At 40.5% G+C, this 22704-nt stretch overlaps 1 protein-coding gene across 4 annotated transcripts in view; it reads left to right on the top strand.

Annotated features, from left to right (window-relative positions):
• LOC138763440 (regulator of G-protein signaling protein-like) overlaps window positions 1-22704 on the top strand; it is a 131065-nt gene that overhangs the window by 19616 nt on the left and 88745 nt on the right. For 3 of the 4 annotated variants that reach the window (XR_011357566.1, XM_069937579.1, XM_069937578.1), the window contains exons 6-9: window positions 1395-1499; window positions 1628-1789; window positions 8102-9039; window positions 12158-12220. Coding sequence is in view for 3 of the 4 variants with exons in the window: in XM_069937579.1 (XP_069793680.1) it covers window positions 1395-1499; window positions 1628-1789; window positions 8102-9039; window positions 12158-12220 (1268 nt within the window). In the remaining variant the exon portion in view is untranslated. Of the gene's footprint in view, window positions 1-1394; window positions 1526-1627; window positions 1790-8101; window positions 9040-12157; window positions 12221-22704 lie in introns of those variants that run through there. The other variant, XM_069937580.1, reaches the window with a different exon arrangement.

Genomic DNA, 22704 nt, shown 5'->3' with positions numbered 1-22704 from the left:
GACGTATAAAGTATATATTCTGGTACCTTCTCCCCTATTTGATCTAGCTCTAATCTGGTCCAATCTGGTTTTTCCCTTGTTTGATAAAAATCTGATAGGTATCTTAATTGTGCTGCTCTATAATAATTCTTAAAGTTTGGTAGCTGTAAGTCCCCTTGTTTGTACCATTCTGTTAATTTATCTAGTGCTATCCTCAGTTTCCCCCCTTTCTATAAGAATTTCCTTATTATTTTCTTTAGCTCCTTGAAGAATTTCTCTGTTAGGTGAATTGGTAACGATTGAAATAGGTATTGTATCCTTGGGAAGATATTCATTTTAATGCAATTTACCCTTCCTATCTGTGTTAGTGGTAAATCCTTCCAATGTTCTAAGTCATTTTGTAATTTCTTCATTAATGGCTGATAATTTAATTTGTATAGATGGCCTAGATTATTATCTAGATGAATACCTAGATATCGGATTGCTTGTGTTTGCCATTTAAATGGCGATTCTTTCTTAAACTTTGTGAAATCCACATTATTCATTGACATCGCTTCACTTTTATTTGCGTTGATCTTGTACCCCGATACTTCTCCATATTCCTTCAATTTCTTATGTAATTCTTTTATTGATAATTCTGGTTCTGTTAAGTATACTATGACCTGTCCCTCCTTCTTGATGGTAGTGGGTCAGAGATATGTATGATGAATGGAAAGAGTTTTCAATAATTCTTTGAGCCCCATTTAAGCAACGCTCCTGGTGAATGTTGTCAAAGGAGGAAAGGGAGACTCAGTGATTTTCTCAATTATCCTCTGTATTTACTTCCAGTCTGAACCTTTACAGCTGCTGTACTACACAATAATGCAGCAGGTCAGGACACATCCAGTTGTCAAGATGGGGCCAGTAGCTGTACCCAACTTCCTTAGAACATTTAGGCCAGTGGTTCTCAACCTTTTTTACTTCCATTCACATACTACTTTAAGTATTCCCTATGCCATAAGTGCTCTGTGATTAGTATGGGATTGCTTAAGATGGTATGTGGGTGGGAAGAAAAAGTTTATAAACCACTGTTTTAATTGTACTTAATTGACTTGTTATATGCATGGTTTCATAACTCCAAAGGAAATGGGCCAATGACAATTTTTCTCAAGCAAAATATTTCAGTAACAATTAGGTCTTGAGCAGCAATTCTCAATCTTCCCTTCCCACTCGCATACAACCTTAAGCAATCCCTTACTAATCACAGAGCACCAATGGCATTGGGATTACTTAAAGTGGTATGTGAGTGGAAAGAAAAAGGTTGAGAACCGCTGATTTAGGTACTGCTGCACCCTCCTAATGAGGAGGTGTTGGAGGTCCAGAACAGGTCATCTGTTGAACCACTGAACCTTTCTGTTCCCATTTTGTTTCCACAGAAGAGGCACAGACAAGTGAGACACGAGATCAGTGGCTGCTGAGAAAGTGCATTGGGAGCGTGCGGGGAATGAAGCGCTTTCGCTCGTTCCTCCTGGGGACAAATGGTAGGCAAATGCATGGATGACAGGAGGTGAGGGTAGACACCAATCCCTAGCTCCTTGTGCACGGTCTGCATGCTGTTGGAGCTTTGAGAACAAATGGACAATGACTGGGTGTGGCGTTTGTTGCACAGGGGCAGAGCTGGTGGAGTTCTGGATCAGAATGGAGAGGATGCTGCAGCTCGATGAGACCGACATCAACCAGCGAGACCAGTACTTCACCCAGCTCCGCACACTACAGGCCACTCACCTGCAGGATGGCTCCATTGTCATGACCACCTGTGCACCTGTTACTGGTAAGGGATTGACAGTCTAATGAAAGGTGTCCAGTCACAGCAATAGCTGCAACTAAGTCACTTGTGTAGCACTCTCTATCATAGTCGCTCACCACTCTTCCTGTTGCTACTCATACTAAGGCCATATTAGCTAGCACCATCCTTGCTTGTCTCTTTTTCTAAGGAGTCTGAGGAGATTCAGCATGTTGTCAGACATGCTTCAATCAAACTTCTACAGGTTCACTGTGGGAAGATTACTGACTGAGTGCATCATTGCCTGGTTTGGGAATTTAAGTGCCCAGGATCTCAGAAGGTGACAAACCTAGCCAGGTCCATCACAGCCTCTGAGAATTCCTAAGAGACATTGGGAACATGCCTGATTTCCTTAGGTTTCAGTAAGTTATTTTCATTGCATGTGATGACCAATGGGAGGGCCCACAATTGCTGAGATTCCAAATGGGGAATCCTTTCTTCCAATCCTATGTCAGATAGAGCAGGTGTTGTATTGGAAGTAAATCATAAAATTCTGTAGACACCGTGGTTGAAGTAAAAACACAAAAAGTTGAAGAAACTCAGCAGGTCAAACAGAGTCCTTTATGTAGCAAAGATTTTGAAGGGCTCTCAAGCCCAAAACGTCGGGCATAAAGGACAGTTTGACCTGCAGAATTTCTCCAGCCTTTTGTATTTTTACTGGTGTCACATTAGGACCTCCATTCAACTACCCTGAGAATCACGACCTGATTTATGGGGTAAGAGGTAAGTTAAGTTACAATTCTTACTTACTGCAAATTATTCCAATGTCTTTAATGGTTTCTATGTGATTTATAGTGTTGTAAAAGTTTAAAAGTTACTGTTTCTAATTATTTACCGAAATCTTTATGGTTTTTAAAAGTTGCTGGCTGGCTATCAAAGAAATTTTAAACTTGATGCATGGCCTTAACAGCTTTGACAGGAAAGTGAGCTGTGCTTCCTATTGGGGAGGGCCAAGGTGTTCCTGCGGCCTCATTCTGCTCTGCCCATTGAAAACCAAAGCTCAAGGTGAAAAGGGAATGTGGCTTTCAGTATGGCAGCCCTTACTAAAAGATATTTCAGTTGCCACCATCCTTTGCTTTAGATTCCCAGAAGAACACAAAACAGGCCCCTCAGCCCACAGTGTTGTTTTGACCTATATAAATCTATTAAATGATCAATCTAACCCTTCACTCACACCCATAACCCTTTAATTTTCTTCCATTCATGTGCCTATCTAAGAGTCTATTGTACCAGCCTCCATCACCATCCTGTTAATGCATTCCAGGCACCCACAACTTCCCAAAACTTTGCTACTGCTGCCCTCCAGAAATGATGCTGTCCACCCTGTATAATCCTCTTAGTATCTTACGCACCTTGATTGTCACCTCTCATCCTCCGCCATTCCAGCCCAAGCTTACTCAAACTTAATTCATAAGACATGTTCTCCATTCCAGGCTCTGCATCCTCTCTCAAGCTTCCAAATCCTTCCTATAGTGAGGTGTCCAACTTTGAACACAGTAATAAAGCTGATCTGATTTCCTTCTTGAAACACGGAAGTCTTCAGACGCTGTGTTTGTAGTAAAATCACACCAAAATGCTAGAGGAACCCAGCCGGTCTTTCAGTGTCCATAGGAGACAAAATATATTGCTGAAGTTTCAAGTCTGAGCCCTCCTTCAAGGAATAAGCAGAATTAGCCAGAAGCAGGAAATCTCAGAATAGAGAAAGTTCTGGCCAGGGGAGGAGTCCAGACCAACAAAAGGTGTTAATTGGATATGATAAGGGGAGAGGTGAGGATTGATTATGTCTGCGAAAAGAGACAGGGAAAAGGGAGAGAGACAGAGCTGGGGGAAGGCGACGAGGAAAGAAGTGTTGGGGGGGGGGGGTTTAACAAAAACCAGAGAGGTAAATATTAATGCCATCTGGTTGGCAAGGGAATGCCAGCAAGGGAATTGAAATGGGTGGCCACTGGAAGATCCATACTATTGTGGTGGACAGACTCTGCGGCCAATCTTTTGAAGAAAGGGGAGAAATTTGTGTGGATTAAAGTTTGTCAGAGAGCTTTAGAAAATTTAAAGGAGAATGCTATGCCATTACACGTTTTAAAATCTGCTGATTTTTGACAAACTATTTTCTTTAGCAGTGGATGCCAGTGAGGGGGAAGCAGGTGCAATTTTATTACAAGAACATAATGAAATTGACCATCCAGATGCCTACTTTTCAAAAAAATTCAATGTTCATCAAAGGAACTATTCCACCATTGAGAAGGAACTGTTGTTGATAATACTTGCTCTGCAGAATTTTGATGTATATCTCGGTACCACTCATGAACTAATTGTGATATTTACTGACCACAATCCTCTAGTGTTTTTGAATAAAATGAAGAATAAGAACAGAATATTGTTAAACTGGAGTTTAATATTGGAAGAATATAAAATGCAAATTAAACATATCAGAGGTACAAATAATGTGATAGTAGATTGTTTGTGAGTTACATTGTTATAACTTTGTGTGTTATCACTTTAGTGATTTTAAAGTCAGTTTAGTTATAACTGAATTTTAACATTAAAATTCCTTTGTGGGGGAAAGTGACAGATTAGGTTACATTTAATATTGTACTTTGATATATTTTAAAAGAGATAAATTGTGGCAGGTTTTTTAGTGTAGGTCACAAACAAACACTTCACAACACAGATCTCATTTAAAATGCCAGAGCTCTGCTCAAGCCAGGCAGTCCAGGCTCCAAGTGCCTTTGCAAAAAACTTTAAAGAATGCCTATAGAGACTTCACGAGTAGGTGTTAATTGAATATGCTGTGGTGTAATGGATTATTGTTTTGGAAAGCAACAGATGAATCGACTCAGAAGATTGGATCCAGTGCCACAGTCTGTCTGAACAGTTGGCTGTTCTAAGAGGGCCATGTGGTTTTCGTTGAGAGAGAGAGAATTCAGTTTTACAGTTCAGCATCTGGGACTGGAACATGACAAGCTGGCAAGCTTGTGGGAAAAAAAAACATTTTGAAGATGGGTTGTGAGTTCTTAGTTCAGCCTGTTCAAAGCCCTTGGGTCCAAATAAGAGGAGAAGACTGGTTGTATAATGTTTCACTTGAAATAAGGAAAACAGAAAAGGAACTCTATGGTGACCTGAAAGAAAGAGGTTATCATCTGGAAAATCCCGAGGGGGCAAGTTTCTTCGGCAAGATACTGAAGTGGCTGATCGGAAGGAAACAGTTTGTGTCCAAAGAGCAACAAATCTCTCTCTGAAAACCAACAAGAACCTTCCTGAGTGGTAACCATTTACCTTTCAAGCACCAAAGCCTGGTGAAGATTCATAAATGTTAAATTCTGTGCACAGTATAAGAATTGCTCGATACTTGTGAACTTGGAGGAGTTAGAAGTGAGAATGGACTGTGAATCAAAGAACTTTTCTGAACTTATACAAACATTACATACATGTGCGCTTAGAATTAGAAGGGAGTTAAGTTAGGTTAAGTTAATAGTAATAAGTTAAAGTTTGATTCTGTTTTTATGTTTAAAAGAAAATTAAAAGTATCTTTCATTTAAGTAACCATTTGTCTTGGTGAATTTCTATTGCTGCTGGGTTTTGGGGTCCTCTGGGCCCATAACAGTACCAAGAGGATGATTAGTGAGAAGGGAGGAGTGGACAAGGGAGTCATGGAAGGAGCAGTCCCTGTGGAAGATAAAGAGGAGAGCAAAGGGGAATATGTGTCTAATGGTAGGTGGCAGAAATGGAGGAGGGGAGGATGCATTGGTTGTAGAGGTTGGTGGGATGGTGGGTAAGGACAAGAGGAATCAATCTTTGTTGTGCGTGGGGGCGGAGGGAGCCAGGGCAGATGTGTAGATAATGGAGAATATGTGGGTGAGTGCTGAGTTGATGGTGGTAGAGGGAAAGCCATGGTGTTTGAAGAAGGAGGACATCTCTGATGATCTGACATGGAAGACCTCATCCTGGGTGCAGATGCAACAGAGGAATTGAGAGAATGGAATAGAATCCTTATAGGGAACAAGGTGATTTCATGTTGTCTTTCTTAAATCTAGAAAATATCAGAAATTGTACTTTAGGTACAACTACTAAATTTGAAGAAGCATGGAAACCATTTATTGATTACTTTCATGGGATTTAACTGGTGTTATTCTATGAATTAACTCTTACTTTCCAGACGTAATATAATTCTTTTTATATTTTATTTATCAATTTTCAAACTCAAACTTGTACAGAGATCAACATTCATCCAAACTTACAGTCATTATTTCTGTACAAGGTTCACCAATGAGACGGAGCATTTTTTAACCCTTCTCTCCCCTTATCACACACAACAGACCACATAACAAACGTTAAAAACATAAGTCAGGATATGCAGATTTGTTATGCCCCGGCGCCCTATGACCCAGTCAATATCCTATCTGTGGCTTTTTTTTTCCAGATTGGGATGGGATGGATTTAGGCTGCGAGGCAAGATGGCCCACCCTAGAGCTGTGCACCTCTGAAATTTAGATACGATTTCCAAATTTTAAGGAAAGTACTATGCTTTTTCCTGAAATTGTAGGTAATCTTCTCCAGGGGAACACAGCTCTGCATTTCTGCATTCCACTGTGCAATGCTCAAACTGAGTCGGACTTCATGTTAGCTGCTGTGCACTTCCTAGCCACTGCCAACACGACCATTACAAATTGGATTTGAAATTTGGACAGCTTCATTGTAAGTCCCCAGCTTCATTGTAATGTCCATCATATTTCCCAGCAGGAACAACACTGGATCCAATGGGAAATCTTTGCCTATTATTTTCTCCAGGGCTTCGTCCAGGACTTAATATAGTTTTTGTTATCTGTACATGTGGACCGAAGCTATGTTTTAAACTATTCGACAAATCCTCAGGATAGGCCATTCGGTTTTTATTTTAATTTAATTTTATTATATATATTTTTAATTTAGTAGATTAGTTGGGTTTTTTATATATATTTTAAATATTCCTTTATCTCTGTTTTCTTTGGTTGGAGAATTATTTCTAATATGTCATATTTTCACTCTTTGGAATTTATACACAATACTTATACTATGTAGACTTGGACATAACACTTTAATTGTGTTATTTCTATTCTTGAGCTGTGTATATTATAAAATGTTAATAAAAAGATTGAAAAAGAAAAGAAAGGGGACAGGGAGTGAAGAGGTGTAGTTGAGGTAGCTGTGGGAGTAGGCAGGTTTGTAGAAGATGTCTGTGAAGAGTTTGTCTTCCAAGATGATCAAGGAAAGGGAGAGTGTTGCTAGAGATAGACCAAGTGAATTTGAGGTTGGGGTAGAAGTTGGCAGCAAAGTTGATGAATTCAACAAGATCATCATGAGTGCATGAGGGCAGTACCAAAGTAGTTGTCAAAGATTTTAGGGGCCTTGCCTGTGTTGGCTTGTTGCATGGATTGCTCCATGTAGCCAACAAAAAGGCAAGCATAGCTGGGGCCCATGTGGGTACAAAGTGAGATGAGTTAAAGGAGAAATTATTGAGGGTGATGACAAGTTCTGCCAGCAAGAGGAGGGTGGTGGTGGAGGGGGGGGGGTGCTGGTTGGGTCTATTGTCCAGAAAGAAACAAAGGAGGTGCATAGGGATTGGATGTCCATGGTAAACATGAGGCAATCGAGTTCAGGGAACTGGAAGTTGTTGAAGTGATGGAGGTGTGTGGTGTCTAGCATGTAGGTGGGGAGGGACTGGACTGGGGAACAAAATGGACTCTAGGTAAGCAGAGACCAATTCAGTAGGGCTGGAGCATGCAGAGCCAATGGGTCTGCTGGGACAATTGGATTTGTGGATCTTGAGTAGGAGGTAGAATCAAGTGGTGTGGGGTTGGGAAACAATAAGGTTGGAGGTTATGCCAGGGAGGTGACCGGAAATGATGAGTTCAGAGATGGTGTATGATACAATGGTTTGTTACGTTTTGGTGGGGCTCTGTTGGAGGGATAAGTAAGAGGAGATGCCTGAAATTTCATGTTTCTTTCTCCTCTTTGAGAACATAGAACATTACAGCACAGGGCAGGACCTTAACCCCTCGATGTTGTACCAGCCTATGTAAACCTCCTCCACATCAATCTAACCCTTCCCTCCTCCATAGCACATAACCCTCTTTATTTCTTACATAAATGTGTCTATTTAAAAGACTTTTGAATGTCCCTATTGCTCCAGGCTGCACACCACCCCTGGCAATGCTTTCTTGGCACCCACTACTCTGTGTGTGTGTGTGTGTAAAAAAAACTATATCTGACATCACCCTGAAACTCACCTGAAATGTGTTTTTATCTCTTTCTCTGGGACAGGGGCTCAATTTTGTGGATCAAAAGATATCCCATTGTCAAAGGAACATTTCCGAACCAGGAGGGATTTCCTGGCAAAAGTGCAGCAGCAGGCCCTGGAGCAACTGAAGGGATACTGGTTGCCTCGTTTCGTTGAACACTGCAAGCAGAGTCTGCGGAAGGTGAAGGAGTATGGTGCTGTTCTGTGGGTGAATGGGGGAAAGGGGTCTCAAGGAGAGGCTCTGGAAATTTCCCCCAAACCAAGAATGGTCATCAAACGATCTGAGGGCATCGCACAGCCGTACTCAAGCAAGGCTCACAAGAGCCTCCTGTGGGGGCTGCCTGCCTGTAAGGTTACTGCCCCCCGGCCTCCAGACAAACTGAAAGCCCAGAGTGGACAGGACTGCAGCCAGCACCAGCCATCTGGCCCTCAGCCCACTCCCCCTAAGCAGGATGGGCTAGGCTGCCTCCTGTCACCGAGGCAGCTTTGTGGTTCTCAGTCAGCCAAGGATCAACGGACAGCAGGGCTGCAGGGGGAGTGCGTCTTCCCCCTGCACGATTCCTCCATTCCCCTCATCAAAGCGGCCTCAATGCTGCAGTGTCAGAGGTTCCCTGAGGTACCCCGGCAGCTCAGGTACCTTAACTGGGCCTTCAGTGCTGACCTGCTGGCGGGAGGACCGCTGGCTGAGTTCCTGAGGATGCGTGATCACCTCTCCCAGCTCCACTACCTCCGTCTCTGGCATGAAATGAGCAACTTCTTCAATGTTGTGCTGAGTGTGAAGGACAGAGGCAGCTACCTCCTCAGGAAGATCCTTGGCGAGAAGATCATTGATGTCTACCTGACAGAGAGCAGTGACCAGTATACCAAACTGCAGGTAGAAACTGTTGAGCAGCTGAAGATGCTTTTACCCTCGGGTCAGGTCATTCCCTGGATATTCGTTGCCCAGAAGGAGATTTGTGAGGTGAGACTTCACTGTTGACTTTGAGGGTGTGCCTCTGAGGGAGGAAATCCAACCAGTGTAGAGAGGGGAAAGATGCAGCACTAAAGTGACCCTCGACAGAGAACAACATCACATCATGTGAAAGCATGTGGGCACAACAGAAGAAGAAATAGTTCAATACACAGTTTACTCTGTCTGGCAATTGAGGCTAGAACTAGGGGCGATAGCCTCAAGATTAGTCATGGAGTAACACAGCCATAGAAACAGGCCCTTGGACTCAACTTGTTCACACCAATCAAAACATCCCACCCACACTAGACCCACCTATCTGCATTTAGCACACATCCCCTCAAACCCATCCATTCAAATGTTTCTTAAACTTTATAAGAGTACCTGTCTCGAAGACCTGCTCTGGAAACTTGTTCCAAACACCCACCACCTGTGTATAAAAAGTTACCCTTCAGGTTCCTACTAAATCTCTTCCCCCTCCCCCCCCCCCCCTCCCACTGCCCTCACCTTAAGCCAGTGGTTCTCAACCTTTTATTTTTGCACTCACATACCACCTTAAATAATCCCTTACTAACCACAAAATACCTATGACATTGGATGCAATATGTGCTCTGTAGTTTGTAAGGGATTACTTAAAATGCAATGTGAGTGGTGGGGGGGAAGAAAAGGATCAAGGACCACTGTCTTTAACCTATGTCCTCTGGTTATCGATTCCCTTGCCCTTGGCAAAAGACTCTGCATTCACTCAATCTATTCCTCTCATGAATGTGTGTTCCTCTGAGATGACCACTCATCCTCCTGGGCTCCAAGGAATGAAACCCTGTCCTGCTCAACCTCTCTCTATAGCTCAGGCCACTGATTCTTGGCAACATCCTCGTAAATCTTCTCTGCACCCTCTCCAACTTGACAACATCACCTTTATAGCATGGTGACCAAAGCTGAACACGATACTCAACAACGGCTTATACAACTGCAATATGACCTCCCAACATTTGTACTCAGTACTCTGATTGATGGGCCAAAAGCTTTTTTGACCACCCTATCTTCCCTTGACACCACTTTCAATGAACCAAGATTCCTATGCTCCACAACACTCCCAGATAACTACCATTCATATCTTAGATTTTCCAAATGCAACACCTCATATTTCTTTGCATTAAATTCCATTGACTATTTCTCTCCTCACCTACCCAACTGATCTTAATCCTTCTTCAATTTTTGATGACTTTTTGCTCCATCTACAATACAACACACTATTGTGTTAGGGGAGTAGGTTTAGGACAGAGATGAGGAGGAACTGCTTCTCTCAGAGATAAATAAATCTAGAATTCTCTGCCCTAGGAAGCAGTAGAAGCTGCCTCATTGAACATACAGTATTTACGACACACAACGTGGGGGAATTAAGGGTTATGGAGAAAAGGCGGGTAGGTGGAATTGAGTCCTCGGCCAGATCAGCCATGATCTTATTGAATGGCAGAGAAGGCTCAGTGGGCCAGATGGACAACTCCTGATCATATTTCTTATGCCAGCACACCTCCCTATATAACAGAGATTAGATGTTTATTGTCATATACAAAGTACAATGAACAAATGCTCCAAAATTCTTGCTGCTGCCACAAAGGTTTGTAAGCACATTAATAAACAATGTATAAATTAAATTAATGCAACATGCTGTGAGATCAAAGAAGATAATAAATATAAAATGATAGATAAATATTTATAATAGTAGTAGCACAAAATATACAGTTTCAATAGTGCAGATGCATCCTTTGGTGTTCCTGGAGTAGTTCAGGGTCAGGGTAGAATGGGGAGACTCAGGAACCTGATAGCTGTTGGAAAGAAACTGTTCTTCAACCTCGAGGTTTAGGACTTCAGGCTTCTGTACCTTCAGTCTGAAGGGAGCAGTGAGAAGAGGTTGTGTCCAAAGTTATGGGGGAACCTTTATGGTGCTGAGAGAAACTGTTCCCACTAGGTGAGACAAGAGCAATCGTGAAGCAGGGGAGAAATGAGATTTATTTTAAACCCAGCATGTTGTTTTGATCAGGAATGTGCTGATTGAAAAGAAAGTACAAACATTCATAGGTAACTTTCCAAGAGATGTTGGAAAATTACTCATGGACTACCTATAAAGGCAGGGAGAGGAATGAATTAGATTGCTTCTTTAGATTTCCAGAGGGTGTCATAAATATTCCTGTGCTGTAAACTTCTTAAGTTCATGTTTATTGCCGCAATTATCAAGATGCAGTGATAACAGTTGCTTTGCAAGCAGACCAGTTGGACATCTTGTGCACAGTTCAAGTAAGACACAGTATGGAGTGAAGAGTTACAAAGAGAGATAGGCTGGTATGGAGCAAAGGCAGCATAATTGTACTTGGGTCAGGTTTAACCAGGTGTCTGATAACAGCAGCAAAGAAACTGTCCTTCATTCTGTTGATGTGTGATCTCACACTGTGATAGGAGAGGGTGTGAAGAGGGTGTGGCCGGGTTGTGATGAGTCTTTTAATATGCTAGCTAGTTTTCCAAGGCAGTGGGAATTTTAGATGGTGGGGAGGGGTTGTGTCTGTTTGTATGCGTACGTGCGAGATGGCCTGAGCCATTTCACAACCTTTGGACTTTCTTGTGGACTTCATGGCTGAGTCACTAACCTGAGGCCTGATAGAGTTTTCTGTAGCCAGATGATAGTTGCATGCAGTCACAATATCAAGGCATGAAGACCACCACATATGACACCTCCTATTCAACTCAGAGGTATAAACAGAGATTCTCGTATAACACTGCTCTAGCACAGATTTTGTTTATACATGTACTTTACCAATTCTGTAGTCCCTACAAAGTATAACGTTGTTATGTCAGTACAGCTCTGTCACCTTCTCGCTATTGAGATTGGCCCAATCGCTTCCCCTGACCTCATCAGGCTCTCGCTTTCAAAGAGGTTATCTGAAACCTATCAATGTGAGAAAACTGATCAAACTTCCCATCCCTGGCTCTGGAGAAACTGTTCTACAACCTGAGGTTAGCCAAATCAGCATGGTCTGATGCCCATGATATGGTTCGGTGCAAGAACAATGTGATCTTAGTGTGTGTGAACCAAAAACAAGTTCATCAACCTAATTTCTACTCCTCTCGACAGATTCTCCAAGAAACGTACGACGAGTTTCTGGATCAAGAGGATAAGAGCTTCCTCGATCTTGTGGTAAGACTTTTGCAGATCTCCTTTCTGTGTCTTTCTCCATGTGCTTTACTGCTCAAGATAATGTGACATCAGGAAACAGCAGCCCCCAGACACAAATTTCTTTGAGACTGCTGTTTTCCAGTTCATCTGCAATTGCCTAGTAAATATTACTTGTAAAGTTCCAGAAGCAATCCTTGCCAAAAGTCTACACGTGCAAGGCTTCTCAATTTTTCCTCTGCTTCATTTATGATACTTTGCAGCTGCCTCGTGCACCTGTGATGAGTCCATTGATTTTATTCACTTTGCTGCCAAATTTCACCCTGATCTAATATTCACTAGGTCCATCTCTAGCAAAACTCTCTCCTTTCTCAATCTTTTGTCTCCATCTCGAGAGACAAACTCTTGACAGACATCTTCTACAAATCCACCAACACCCAGAGCTACCTTGCCTACACCTCTTCACACCCTGTTCCCTGTAAGGATTCCATTCTTTATTCTCTATTCCTTCATCTCTATTGCATCTGCTCCCAAAACAAGGTCTTCCATGCCATATCCTGAGATATCCTCCTTCATAAAACATGGCTTTCCCTTAGCTGCCATCAGCTTGGCCCTCGCCCGCATATCCTCCATTGCTCACACATCTGCCTTGGCCCCCTCCGCCACACATACAACAGGGGCAGGAATCCCCCTGTGCTCACCTACCACCCATCCAGCCTCTGCATCCAACATATCCTCCGCCTTTTCTGACATATCTTCTCTCCTCATCTTTCCACCTTTTGCAGGGACTGCTTCTTCCACGACTCCCTCATCCACTCCTCCGAACCCAGCAATCGCCCTTTGGCACCTACCCCTTTGATTGTAGGAAGTGCTGCGCTTGTACCCACACCTTGTCCCTCAGCACATTAGGGGCCCTAAACAGTCCTTCCAAGTGAAGCAACACTTGTGAATCTGCAGGGGTCTACTGCATCCAGTGCTCCTGATGTGGTCTACATTGGAGAGATTGGACACAGACTGGGAGATCACTTTGTTGAGCACCTCGGCTCTGGCCTCCACAATAGCGTGGATCTCCCAGTGGCCACCCTTTTCAATTCCCCATCCCATTCTCTTGCTGACATGTCTGTCCATGGTATTAATTACTGCCAGAATGAGGCTGTCCACAAATTGGAGGTAAAGCACCCCATATTCCATCTGGGCAACTTCTAACCAGATGGCATTAACATCGACTTTTTTCGGTTTCTATTGCCCCCCCACCCCCAATCTATCTCTATGACTCCTATCCTCTAGCTCTGTCTCTCGCTCTTTCCCTTTCCCTTCTGTTTCCTTTCCCCTCACAGAGCCAAACCCCCCTCCCCTGATCAGTTTTCATGTTTCCTCTCTCCTATCCATGTCCAATTAACACCTTTTGTGTGTTGGTCTCTGCTCCTCCTCCTGCCATTTCTTTCCTGTCTGCTTTTTATTCATTCTTTGAAGAAGGCCTCAGACCTGAAATATAAGTTATATGTCTACCTCCTATGGATGCTGCGAGACCTGGTGAGTTCCTTCAGCATTTCTGTTTTTTTTCTACAATCAGAGCATCTGCAGACTTTCATGTTTCACTCCCAAGTTCCAGAGAGAGTTTGACACCTTGCAGAAAAGTACATGACGATGGAAGTAAGATTTTGAAGGTTTTCATCTGCCACTGTTTGAGATTAAATTTAGAACTGTAGAGCGGTAATATTTTGAAGGGGGTTGAGCAGGCTAGGGCTGTATTCCTTGGAGCACAGGATGAAGGGTGATCTCATAGAGATGTACAAAATCATGAGAGGTTGTGGGAACGCAGATAATCTTGGATAATCATGAAATAATCATGAAATCAGTAACCAGAGGACGTAGGTTTAAGGTAGGGAAGAGGGATTTAACAGGGACCTCCTCCTTCCCCTTCCTCCCTCCTCTCAACATCCATCCTTTTTATTTAGGCATCTACCAGTTTTTCCAGATTGCTGACGGAGGGCTCAGGCCCGAAACAATGGTTATCTTTTCCTTCCTATGGATCCTGTGTGACCTGTTGAGTTTCTCCAGTACATTTGTGTGTTGTATTCAACCCCAGTGTCTGCAAACTTTCTTTTTTAACTCTCGTAATCTTTTCTACTTCTATCAGGTCATGACTCAGCCTCCTTTATTCCAGCAAAAACAAGGCCATTCTGTCCAATCTCTTCTCCTAATAAAAGTCCTTCAATCCAGGGAACATCTTGGTGAATCTCCTCTGCACCCTGTCCAGCAAAACCACATCCTTCCAATAGTGTGGTGACCAAACCTTCACACTTCACTCCAAGTGCAGCCTAACCAGCCTTCTGTAAACTTGCAATATAATGTCCTAACTCTTATATTCTCTGTCCCAACTGATGAAGGTAAGTGGGCCATATGCTGTCTTCACCACCTTATTGACCTGTGTTGCTTTTGTCAGGACTGTGGAAAGGGATCCACGGGTCTCTCTGTTCATCAGTGTTCCTTAGAGCTCTACCATTATGTCCTACTCCTAACTGACTTTCCAGAATGCATCTCCTCACACTTGTCGGGAGTAAATTTGCCAACACTTTACCCTGGGCGACACAGTTAGTGTAGAGATTAGCGCAATGCTGTTACAGCTCCAGTGACCCGGGTTCAAATTTATTTATTTATTTCATTTAGCCATCTGAGGCTGCCTGTGAAGGAGATTGCATGCTCTCCACGTGTGTGGGCTTTCTCCAGGTCCTCTGGTTTCCTCCCATTCTCCAAAATTATTCCAGGTTGGTAGGTTCATTGGGTTTATGAGAATTTGGGCAGTGCACATTTCAATGATCAGAATTAGCTTCTAACATGTTGTAAATAAACTCACAATTTTAAAAAGTCCCACCTGATCTGTATCCCGCTGTAGCCTAAGATAACTACCACCACATATCCACACTACCACCAACTTCCAGTTCATTCCCAAATTTATTAACCATGATCCCTACATTGATATTCCTAGTCATTATGTTCCACAAACAGCAAAGGTCCTGGCACAGATGCCTGTGGTACACTACCCATCAAAAACCTTCAATCAGAGAAAACATCCTTCCACCATTCCCTCTGCCTCCTATTACCAAGCCCATTTTGCATCTAATTAGCCAACTTGCCTTGGATCCCATGTACCTCAATGTTCACAACCAGCCTCTCATGCAAATATCTCCCATTGGGACGTAGCTCTGTCAGCAACTAATATTGATATTTATGGCAACCCAATTTATCATGGTCCCTCACCAACACTTGATGTGAAGCCTCTCCAATCAGCCACAATTTTCATTCACTTAATCCTTCCACATAATGACAGTCCATTTTGTCCTCTATAAAAGCTATAATCTTGTCAGTAGTCTTGAACCAAACTTGAAAGCTATGGCCTGTCTAAACTCCATCCCAGATGAAATAAATCCTCTCTCAAACAATCAGCTCCTGAGGAGTCACGTGATGGAGTAGTGGCCGGTAGGGGAACTCCAGCCCTCTCCAGAAAAGTTAAAAAAAGGTAGAGAAAAAGCAAAGGCACAAACATAAAAACCAAAACAAAGTGAAAGTAAAAGTGTGGAGAAAATGACAGCGAAGAAAGAAAAGCCAAAAACAACGGGAAGAAAAGAAGAAGGAAGGACGTCGGAGGAGGAAGATGAAGGCCTTACCGGTACGAGGAGGCCCACCGTGGAGAGAGAAGCCAGCTCCCTGAGGTCAGTGGAAACCCCGAACTCGGGACTACAAATATGGCTCACAGAGCCAAACAAAAGTGCGCAACCGCGCAAGACAAAAATAACACTGACGGGAGGGGGGACCAGCTGAGGAGTCGATCTCCACAGCTGAAACAGACAACTACAACACAACAGCAAGAGGAAAATATAGAAAATAATGAGAGCAAGAAAGAAGAGAGTAAAAATAAGAAATCAAAGAAACAACAGATGACCAACCCAGAGGAAGAAGACCAATATCAAGACACTTCTAATAAAAATAAGAAGACCAAAAATGCCCAACAAAATAAAACAAACAACCCAACAAGAAAACCAGAAGGGACAGAGGTAAAGGACACAGATCCTGGAGTGGACTCAGAAGAAGAAGAGGAAGAACACAGAGAAATGGAAGATGAAGGGAAGGGCAAGTACATGGATATATTTTTTTTTAAAGAATATATGGAAACAGTAAAAGAGTGGCAGTCACAAGAATTCAGTGAAATAAAAAGAAGAATAAAAAGTACAGAAGAAAAAGTGAATAGATTAGAGATGATCATGACAGATATAGGAAAAAGAGTAGACAAGGTGGAAGAACGAGAAACAGCCATAGAAATGGAAGTAGATGACTTAAAAAAGAAATTAGAAGAAACTGATAAAAAAGTTAAAGAGACACAAGAGCTGTTAGCTCAGAAGATAGATATAATGGAAAATTATAATAGAAGAAACAATATAAAGATAGTGGGCCTTAAGGAAGATGAAGAAGGCAAAAATATGAAAGAATTTATAAAAGAATGGATCCCCAGGGTCCTAGGAAGGCCAGAATTACAGGAAGAAATGGAAATAGAAAGGGCACACAGAACATTAGCCCCTAAACCACAACCACAACAAAAACCAAGATCCATTCTAGTAAAATTCCTAAGATATACAACAAGAGAAAATATATTGGAGAAGGCAATGAAGAAAATAAGAGAAGACAAAAAACCACTGGAATACAAGGGTCAAAAAAAATTTTTCTATCCAGATATAAGTTTTGAACTCCTGAAGAAGAGGAAGGAGTTTAATGCAGCAAAAACGACCCTATGGAAAAAAGGTTATAAATTTATGTTAAAATACCCAGCAGTACTTAAAATAGTTATTCCGGGGCAGCAAAACAGACTATTCTCTGATCCGGAAGAAGCACAAAAATTTGCAGAACAACTACAAAACAGACAGAGAGATGAAGAGATGTAACAAGAACAAAAATGACAACAAACTATATGTATGTGTGTATGCAGGTATATATATATTTTATATATATATATATATATATATATATATGTGTGTGTGTGTGTGTGTATGTATATATATAAAAAGTAGAGTATAGGTAAGAACTAAGAAGGGAAAGAAAGGGAAGAAAGGAAGTAAGGAGGGAATTAAGAGAGTGACCTTTGTTATATATGAAGATTAAAATATTTTTTTGGGGGGGCTGGGTGGGGAAGAATTACAGTCACTGCTAAATCAGTTGATGCTTGCGAGTGAATTCGCAAATCCACATGGAGAGGGGAGATGTGGTTGCCCGACAAAGGACAAAGGGCAACTCAGAAAGGGGAGGGACTATTGGGGTTAAAGGAATTTTAGAAATGAGAATAGTGGAAACATTTTATGTTTTAGAAATGTTGTCTTATAATGTGTTCAAAAAACGAAAGCAGAAATGGATAAGAAGGGAAGTTGGTGATGAGGAAACGGAAAGGAAAGATAAACAAAGTATGAAATGGCTATGTTGAACTATATGACTTTAAATATTAATGGAATACATAACCAAATCAAAAGGAAGAAACTTAAATTTACTGAAAAAAGAAAAAATTGATATAGCATTCGTACAAGAAACACATCTAACTGAAGTGGAACACAAGAAATTAAAGAGAGAATGGATAGGACATGTAACAGCAGCATCATATAATTCAAAAGCCAGAGGAGTAGCTATATTAATCAATAAAAATGTACCAATCAAAATAGAAGAGGAAATAATAGATCCAGCAGGGAGATATGTAATGATAAAATGTCAGATATATTCAGAATTTTGGAATTTACTCAATGTATATTCACCTAATGAAGAAGATCAAAAATTTATGCAAGATATCTTTTTGAAGATAGCAGACATGCAAGGTAACATACTAATAGGAGGGGATTTTAACCTTAATTTGGACTCAAACATGGATAAAACTGGAAAAAAAACTAACAGAAAGAACAAAGTAACCAAATTTATAATTAAATCGATGCAAGAAATGCAACTTTTGGATATATGGAGGAAACAACACCCAAAGGAAAAGGAATATTCATATTATTCGGGCAGACATAAAACATACTCAAGGATAGACCTATTCCTGTTATCAGCCCACATTCAAGGGAGAGTTAGGAAAATGGAATATAAACCTAGACTATTATCGGACCACTCACCCCTGTTATTGGCAATAGAGCTAGAAGACATCCCACCAAGAATGTATAGATGGAGATTAAACTTCATGCTACTTAAAAGACAGGATTTTAGAGAATTCATTGAACGACAAATTAAAATGTATTTTGAAATAAATACGGAATCAGTGAAAGATAAGTTTATACTATGGGACGCAATGAAAGCATTCATCAGAGGGCAAATAATAAGTTATGTAACTAAGATGAAGAAGGACTACAATCGGGAAACAGAACAGTTGGAAAGGGAAATAACAAATATAGAAAAAGAATTAGCAATAAAGGAAGATACAGCTAAAAGAAGAGAATTGGCAGATAAAAAAATAAAATATGAAACACTACAAACATATAAGGTGGAGAAGAACATAATGAAGACAAAACAGAAATATTATGAGCTAGGAGAAAAAACGCACAAAATTCTAGCGTGGCAGCTTAAGACAGAACAAACTAAAAGAATGGTATTGGCATTAAGGAAAAAGGACAAGCACATTACATATAATCCAACGGAGATCAATGAAAACTTCAGGGAATTCTACGAGCAACTATATCAAACTGAAAACGAAGGGAAAGAAGACAAAATAGATGAACTTCTAACTAAAATTGAACTACCGAAATTACAAACAGAGGAGCAAAATAAATTAATAAAACCATTTGAAATAGAAGAATTGCAGGAGATAATAAAAAAACTACCGAACAATAAAACACCAGGAGAGGATGGATTCCCAATAGAATTCTATAAAACATTTAAAGACTTATTAATTCCTCCCCTTCTGGAAGTAATCAACCAGATTGATAAAACACAAAGCATACCAGATTCATGCAAAACAGCAATAATTACAGTAATACCAAAGACAGGGAAAGATCCACTTGCAACACAGATTATAAGATAATAGCTAAACTATTAGCAAACAGATTAGCTGACTATGTACCAAAAATAGTAAATCTAGACCAAACTGGATTTATTAAAAAAAGACGAACAACAGACAATATCTGTAAATTTATTAACTTAATTCATGCAGTAGAAGGAAATAAAACTCCAACAGTAGCAGTTGCTTTAGACACAGAGAAGGCCTTTGACAGAGTAGAATGGAATTATTTATTCAAAGTACTACAAAAATTCAGCCTACCAGAGAAATATATTAATTGGATTAAGGCAGGGGTGTCAAACTCAAATTCACGGAGGGCCAAAATTAAAAACTTGGACTAAGTCGAGGGCCAAACTAAATATTTATTGAAAATTTTCAACAACATCTGCATGTTTTCTCTTCTTTCAACATATGTAATGTTAAACTTTTTCTTATTAAAATAAATGTTTAATAATAGTTTTGGATAAACTCTTTCCAGAAGCATTAACAAATGAGAAATAAAATATCCAATAAATAATATTTCTCTATAGAGGATTTGTCAAATGTTGCTAGTGTGCTGTCAAATAGTAAAATCTGAGGGCTATTGAGAATGTGGGAGAATAACATGATTCCTGAAACAATCAAATGGGTGACTGATTGTGGGCATGAACTCTAGCAGGGTTATTAGCCATGCCCTTTTTCCATTGGTACAGATATCCTTTGAGTTACACACTTTTCAAGTTTTATGCCTAATGAGCTTGTATCCAGGTGCAGGACCATTTTTAACCAGGAATATATTTATCACTGTGACATGAAACTATTGGAAGATCGTTTTATCCTGAGATTAAAGTTCATAATCTTACTCAGGCCTATATGCGGGAGGGCAGGGTTTGCGGGCGATCGGGTTGGACAACGACAGTGCGGGGGCATCGGCTCTCGCTGCAGGGTGGCATCTCGGCGGATCAGCTGCCCCGTCACCGTGAGTCGCGGCTCAGCCTGCGGCAGGGAGGGGGAGTGGGCAACGGTCCTGATGAGGTCAGGCCCGAGGCCTCCGGTTCCGGACGCTGGGAAGCGGCCTTGGCTTCCCCTGACACCGGCCAGGCCCCAAAACCAGAGTCCACGGTGAGACCCTGCAACGTAAACAGAGGAGGTGGGGGCAATTAGCGGGCTGACGCCAATGCATTCTGGGATTTATAGTATTAGCTGTGCATGCGCTATACTGGCACGGCGGCCAGCGGGCCACCTCTAATACATTTTTGAAATGATCTTGCGGGCCAGATATAATTATATTGCGGGCCAAATTTGGCCCGCGGGCCAGAGTTTGACGTGTGGATTAAGGCATTATATAAGGAGCCATTGGCAAAAGTGACAGTAAATGGATATATATCAAAACAATTTAACTTAAGCAGATCAACAAGGCAGGGATGTCCACTATCTCCCTCACTGTTCGCGTTAGCTATAGAACCACTAGCAGAACTGATAAGAACAGAAAATAAAATAAGAGGGATAAAAATAAAAGAGAAGGAATATAAAATCAGTCTATTTGCAGATGACGTTATAATATACTTAACAGAACCAGAAATATCAATAAAAGAATTACATAGGAAATTGAAGGAATATGGAGAAGTGTCGGGGTACAAGATCAATGCAAATAAAAGTGAAGCAATGCCAATGAATAATGCGGATTTCTCAAAGTTTAAGAAAGAATCGCCATTTAGATGGCAAACGCAAGCAATGCGATACCTAGGTATACAACTAAATAAAAACCTCGGCCATCTATATAAACTCAATTACCATCCATTAATGAAAAAAATTACAAGACGACTTAGAGCATTGGAAAGACTTACTACTAACACTGATTGGAAGGATAAACTGTATTAAAATGAACATTTTCCCAAGGATACAATACCTATTTCAGTCATTACCAATACGCCTAACAGAGAAATTCTTCAAGGAGTTAAAGAAAATAATAAGGAAATTTTTATGGAAAGGGGGGAAACCAAGGATAGCACTAGATAAATTAACAAGGAGGCTTACAACTACCAAACTTTAAAAATTATTATAGAGCCGCACAATTAAGATACCTATCAGATTTTTATCAAACAAGGGAAAAACCAGATTGGACCAGATTAGAACTAGATAAAATAGGGGAGAAGATACCTGAACATATATTATATAAATGGGATGAAAAATTGGTACAACGTAGGAATTCACCGGTATTGCATCATCTGCTCAACATTTGGAAGAAGATTCATGTAGAAAGGAATAAAACAAATTACCAACTACCAAAACTAATATTGACGCAAAATCAGCTAATCCCTTTTACAATAGATAACCTTTCCTTTAGAGAATAGGAGAGAAAATGGATCAAAAGAATAGAAAATTGTTTTTCGGGAAATAAATTATTATCCTTTGAACAAATGAAGGATAAATATAATATAACTCACGATACAATGTTTGCATACTACCAATTGAAAACCTACTTGAAGGACAAATTGGGAAACAGTCTGAGGTTACCAGAAGGAAGCAATTTTGAATATGTGTTTACAGACACAATGATAATCAAAAAAATTGTAACAAACATGTACATCAAACTGCAAGAAAAGGAGAACGAGGAAACAAATGGTAAACCTAAACAAAAATGGGAACAAGATCTAAACATAAAGATAAAGAATGAAACATGGGAGAAGCTATGCTCCGGAACTATGAGAAATACAATAAACATGAGGTTACGCATGATACAATATAACTGGATACACAGGCTATACATCACACCTCAGAAGTTAAATAAATGGGACCCAACAGTATCAGACAGATGTTTTTGCTGTAAAAAGGAAACGGGAACAACAATTCATGCAATTTGGACATGTGAGAAAGTGGAAAAATTTTGGGAAGATCTAAACCAGATATTAAATAAAATCACAAAAAGCAATATAGCAAAAAACCCAGAGATCTTCCTTCTAAGTAATATAAGAAACAAAGAATTTGGACTCAATTTGGATGGAGCACAAAAAAGATTTGTTATGATAGCCCTAGCTGTAGCAAAAAAATGTATTATGTCAACCTGGAAATTAGAAGACAACTTGAGAATGGTATATAGAAATGACTAAATGTATTCCATTAGAAAAAATAACATATAATTTAAGAAATAACATTACAATATTTGAACAAATATGGGAACCATACACGAAACACAATAGAGAAATCCTACCATGGACTTCCACCACCTAAAATGACAGAAGGAGAAGATAATGAAAAGAACTGACTCAGTAAAATTTCTTGTTTATTTTTATTAAGTGACAACATTGTTTAACGGGTTTAATGTATCTTATAGATTGAACTTTAAATAAATGGGGAAGGGAGTGAGGGAGGGAGGGAAGGGAGGGGGGAAAAAGGGGGAGAAAATGACACTGTATATATTTAAGAAGAAAAATGTCTGTATGTATCTTGGTCAATATGGTTTATAGTGTGAAAAATAAAAAATTTAAAAAAAACAATCAGCTCCTTC

The sequence above is a fragment of the Narcine bancroftii genome, chromosome 5 (assembly GCF_036971445.1).
Source record: "Narcine bancroftii isolate sNarBan1 chromosome 5, sNarBan1.hap1, whole genome shotgun sequence".
NCBI lineage: Eukaryota > Metazoa > Chordata > Chondrichthyes > Torpediniformes > Narcinidae > Narcine > Narcine bancroftii.
Note: the sequence above shows the minus strand (reverse complement) of the source record. Positions and strands in the feature narration are given on the sequence as shown.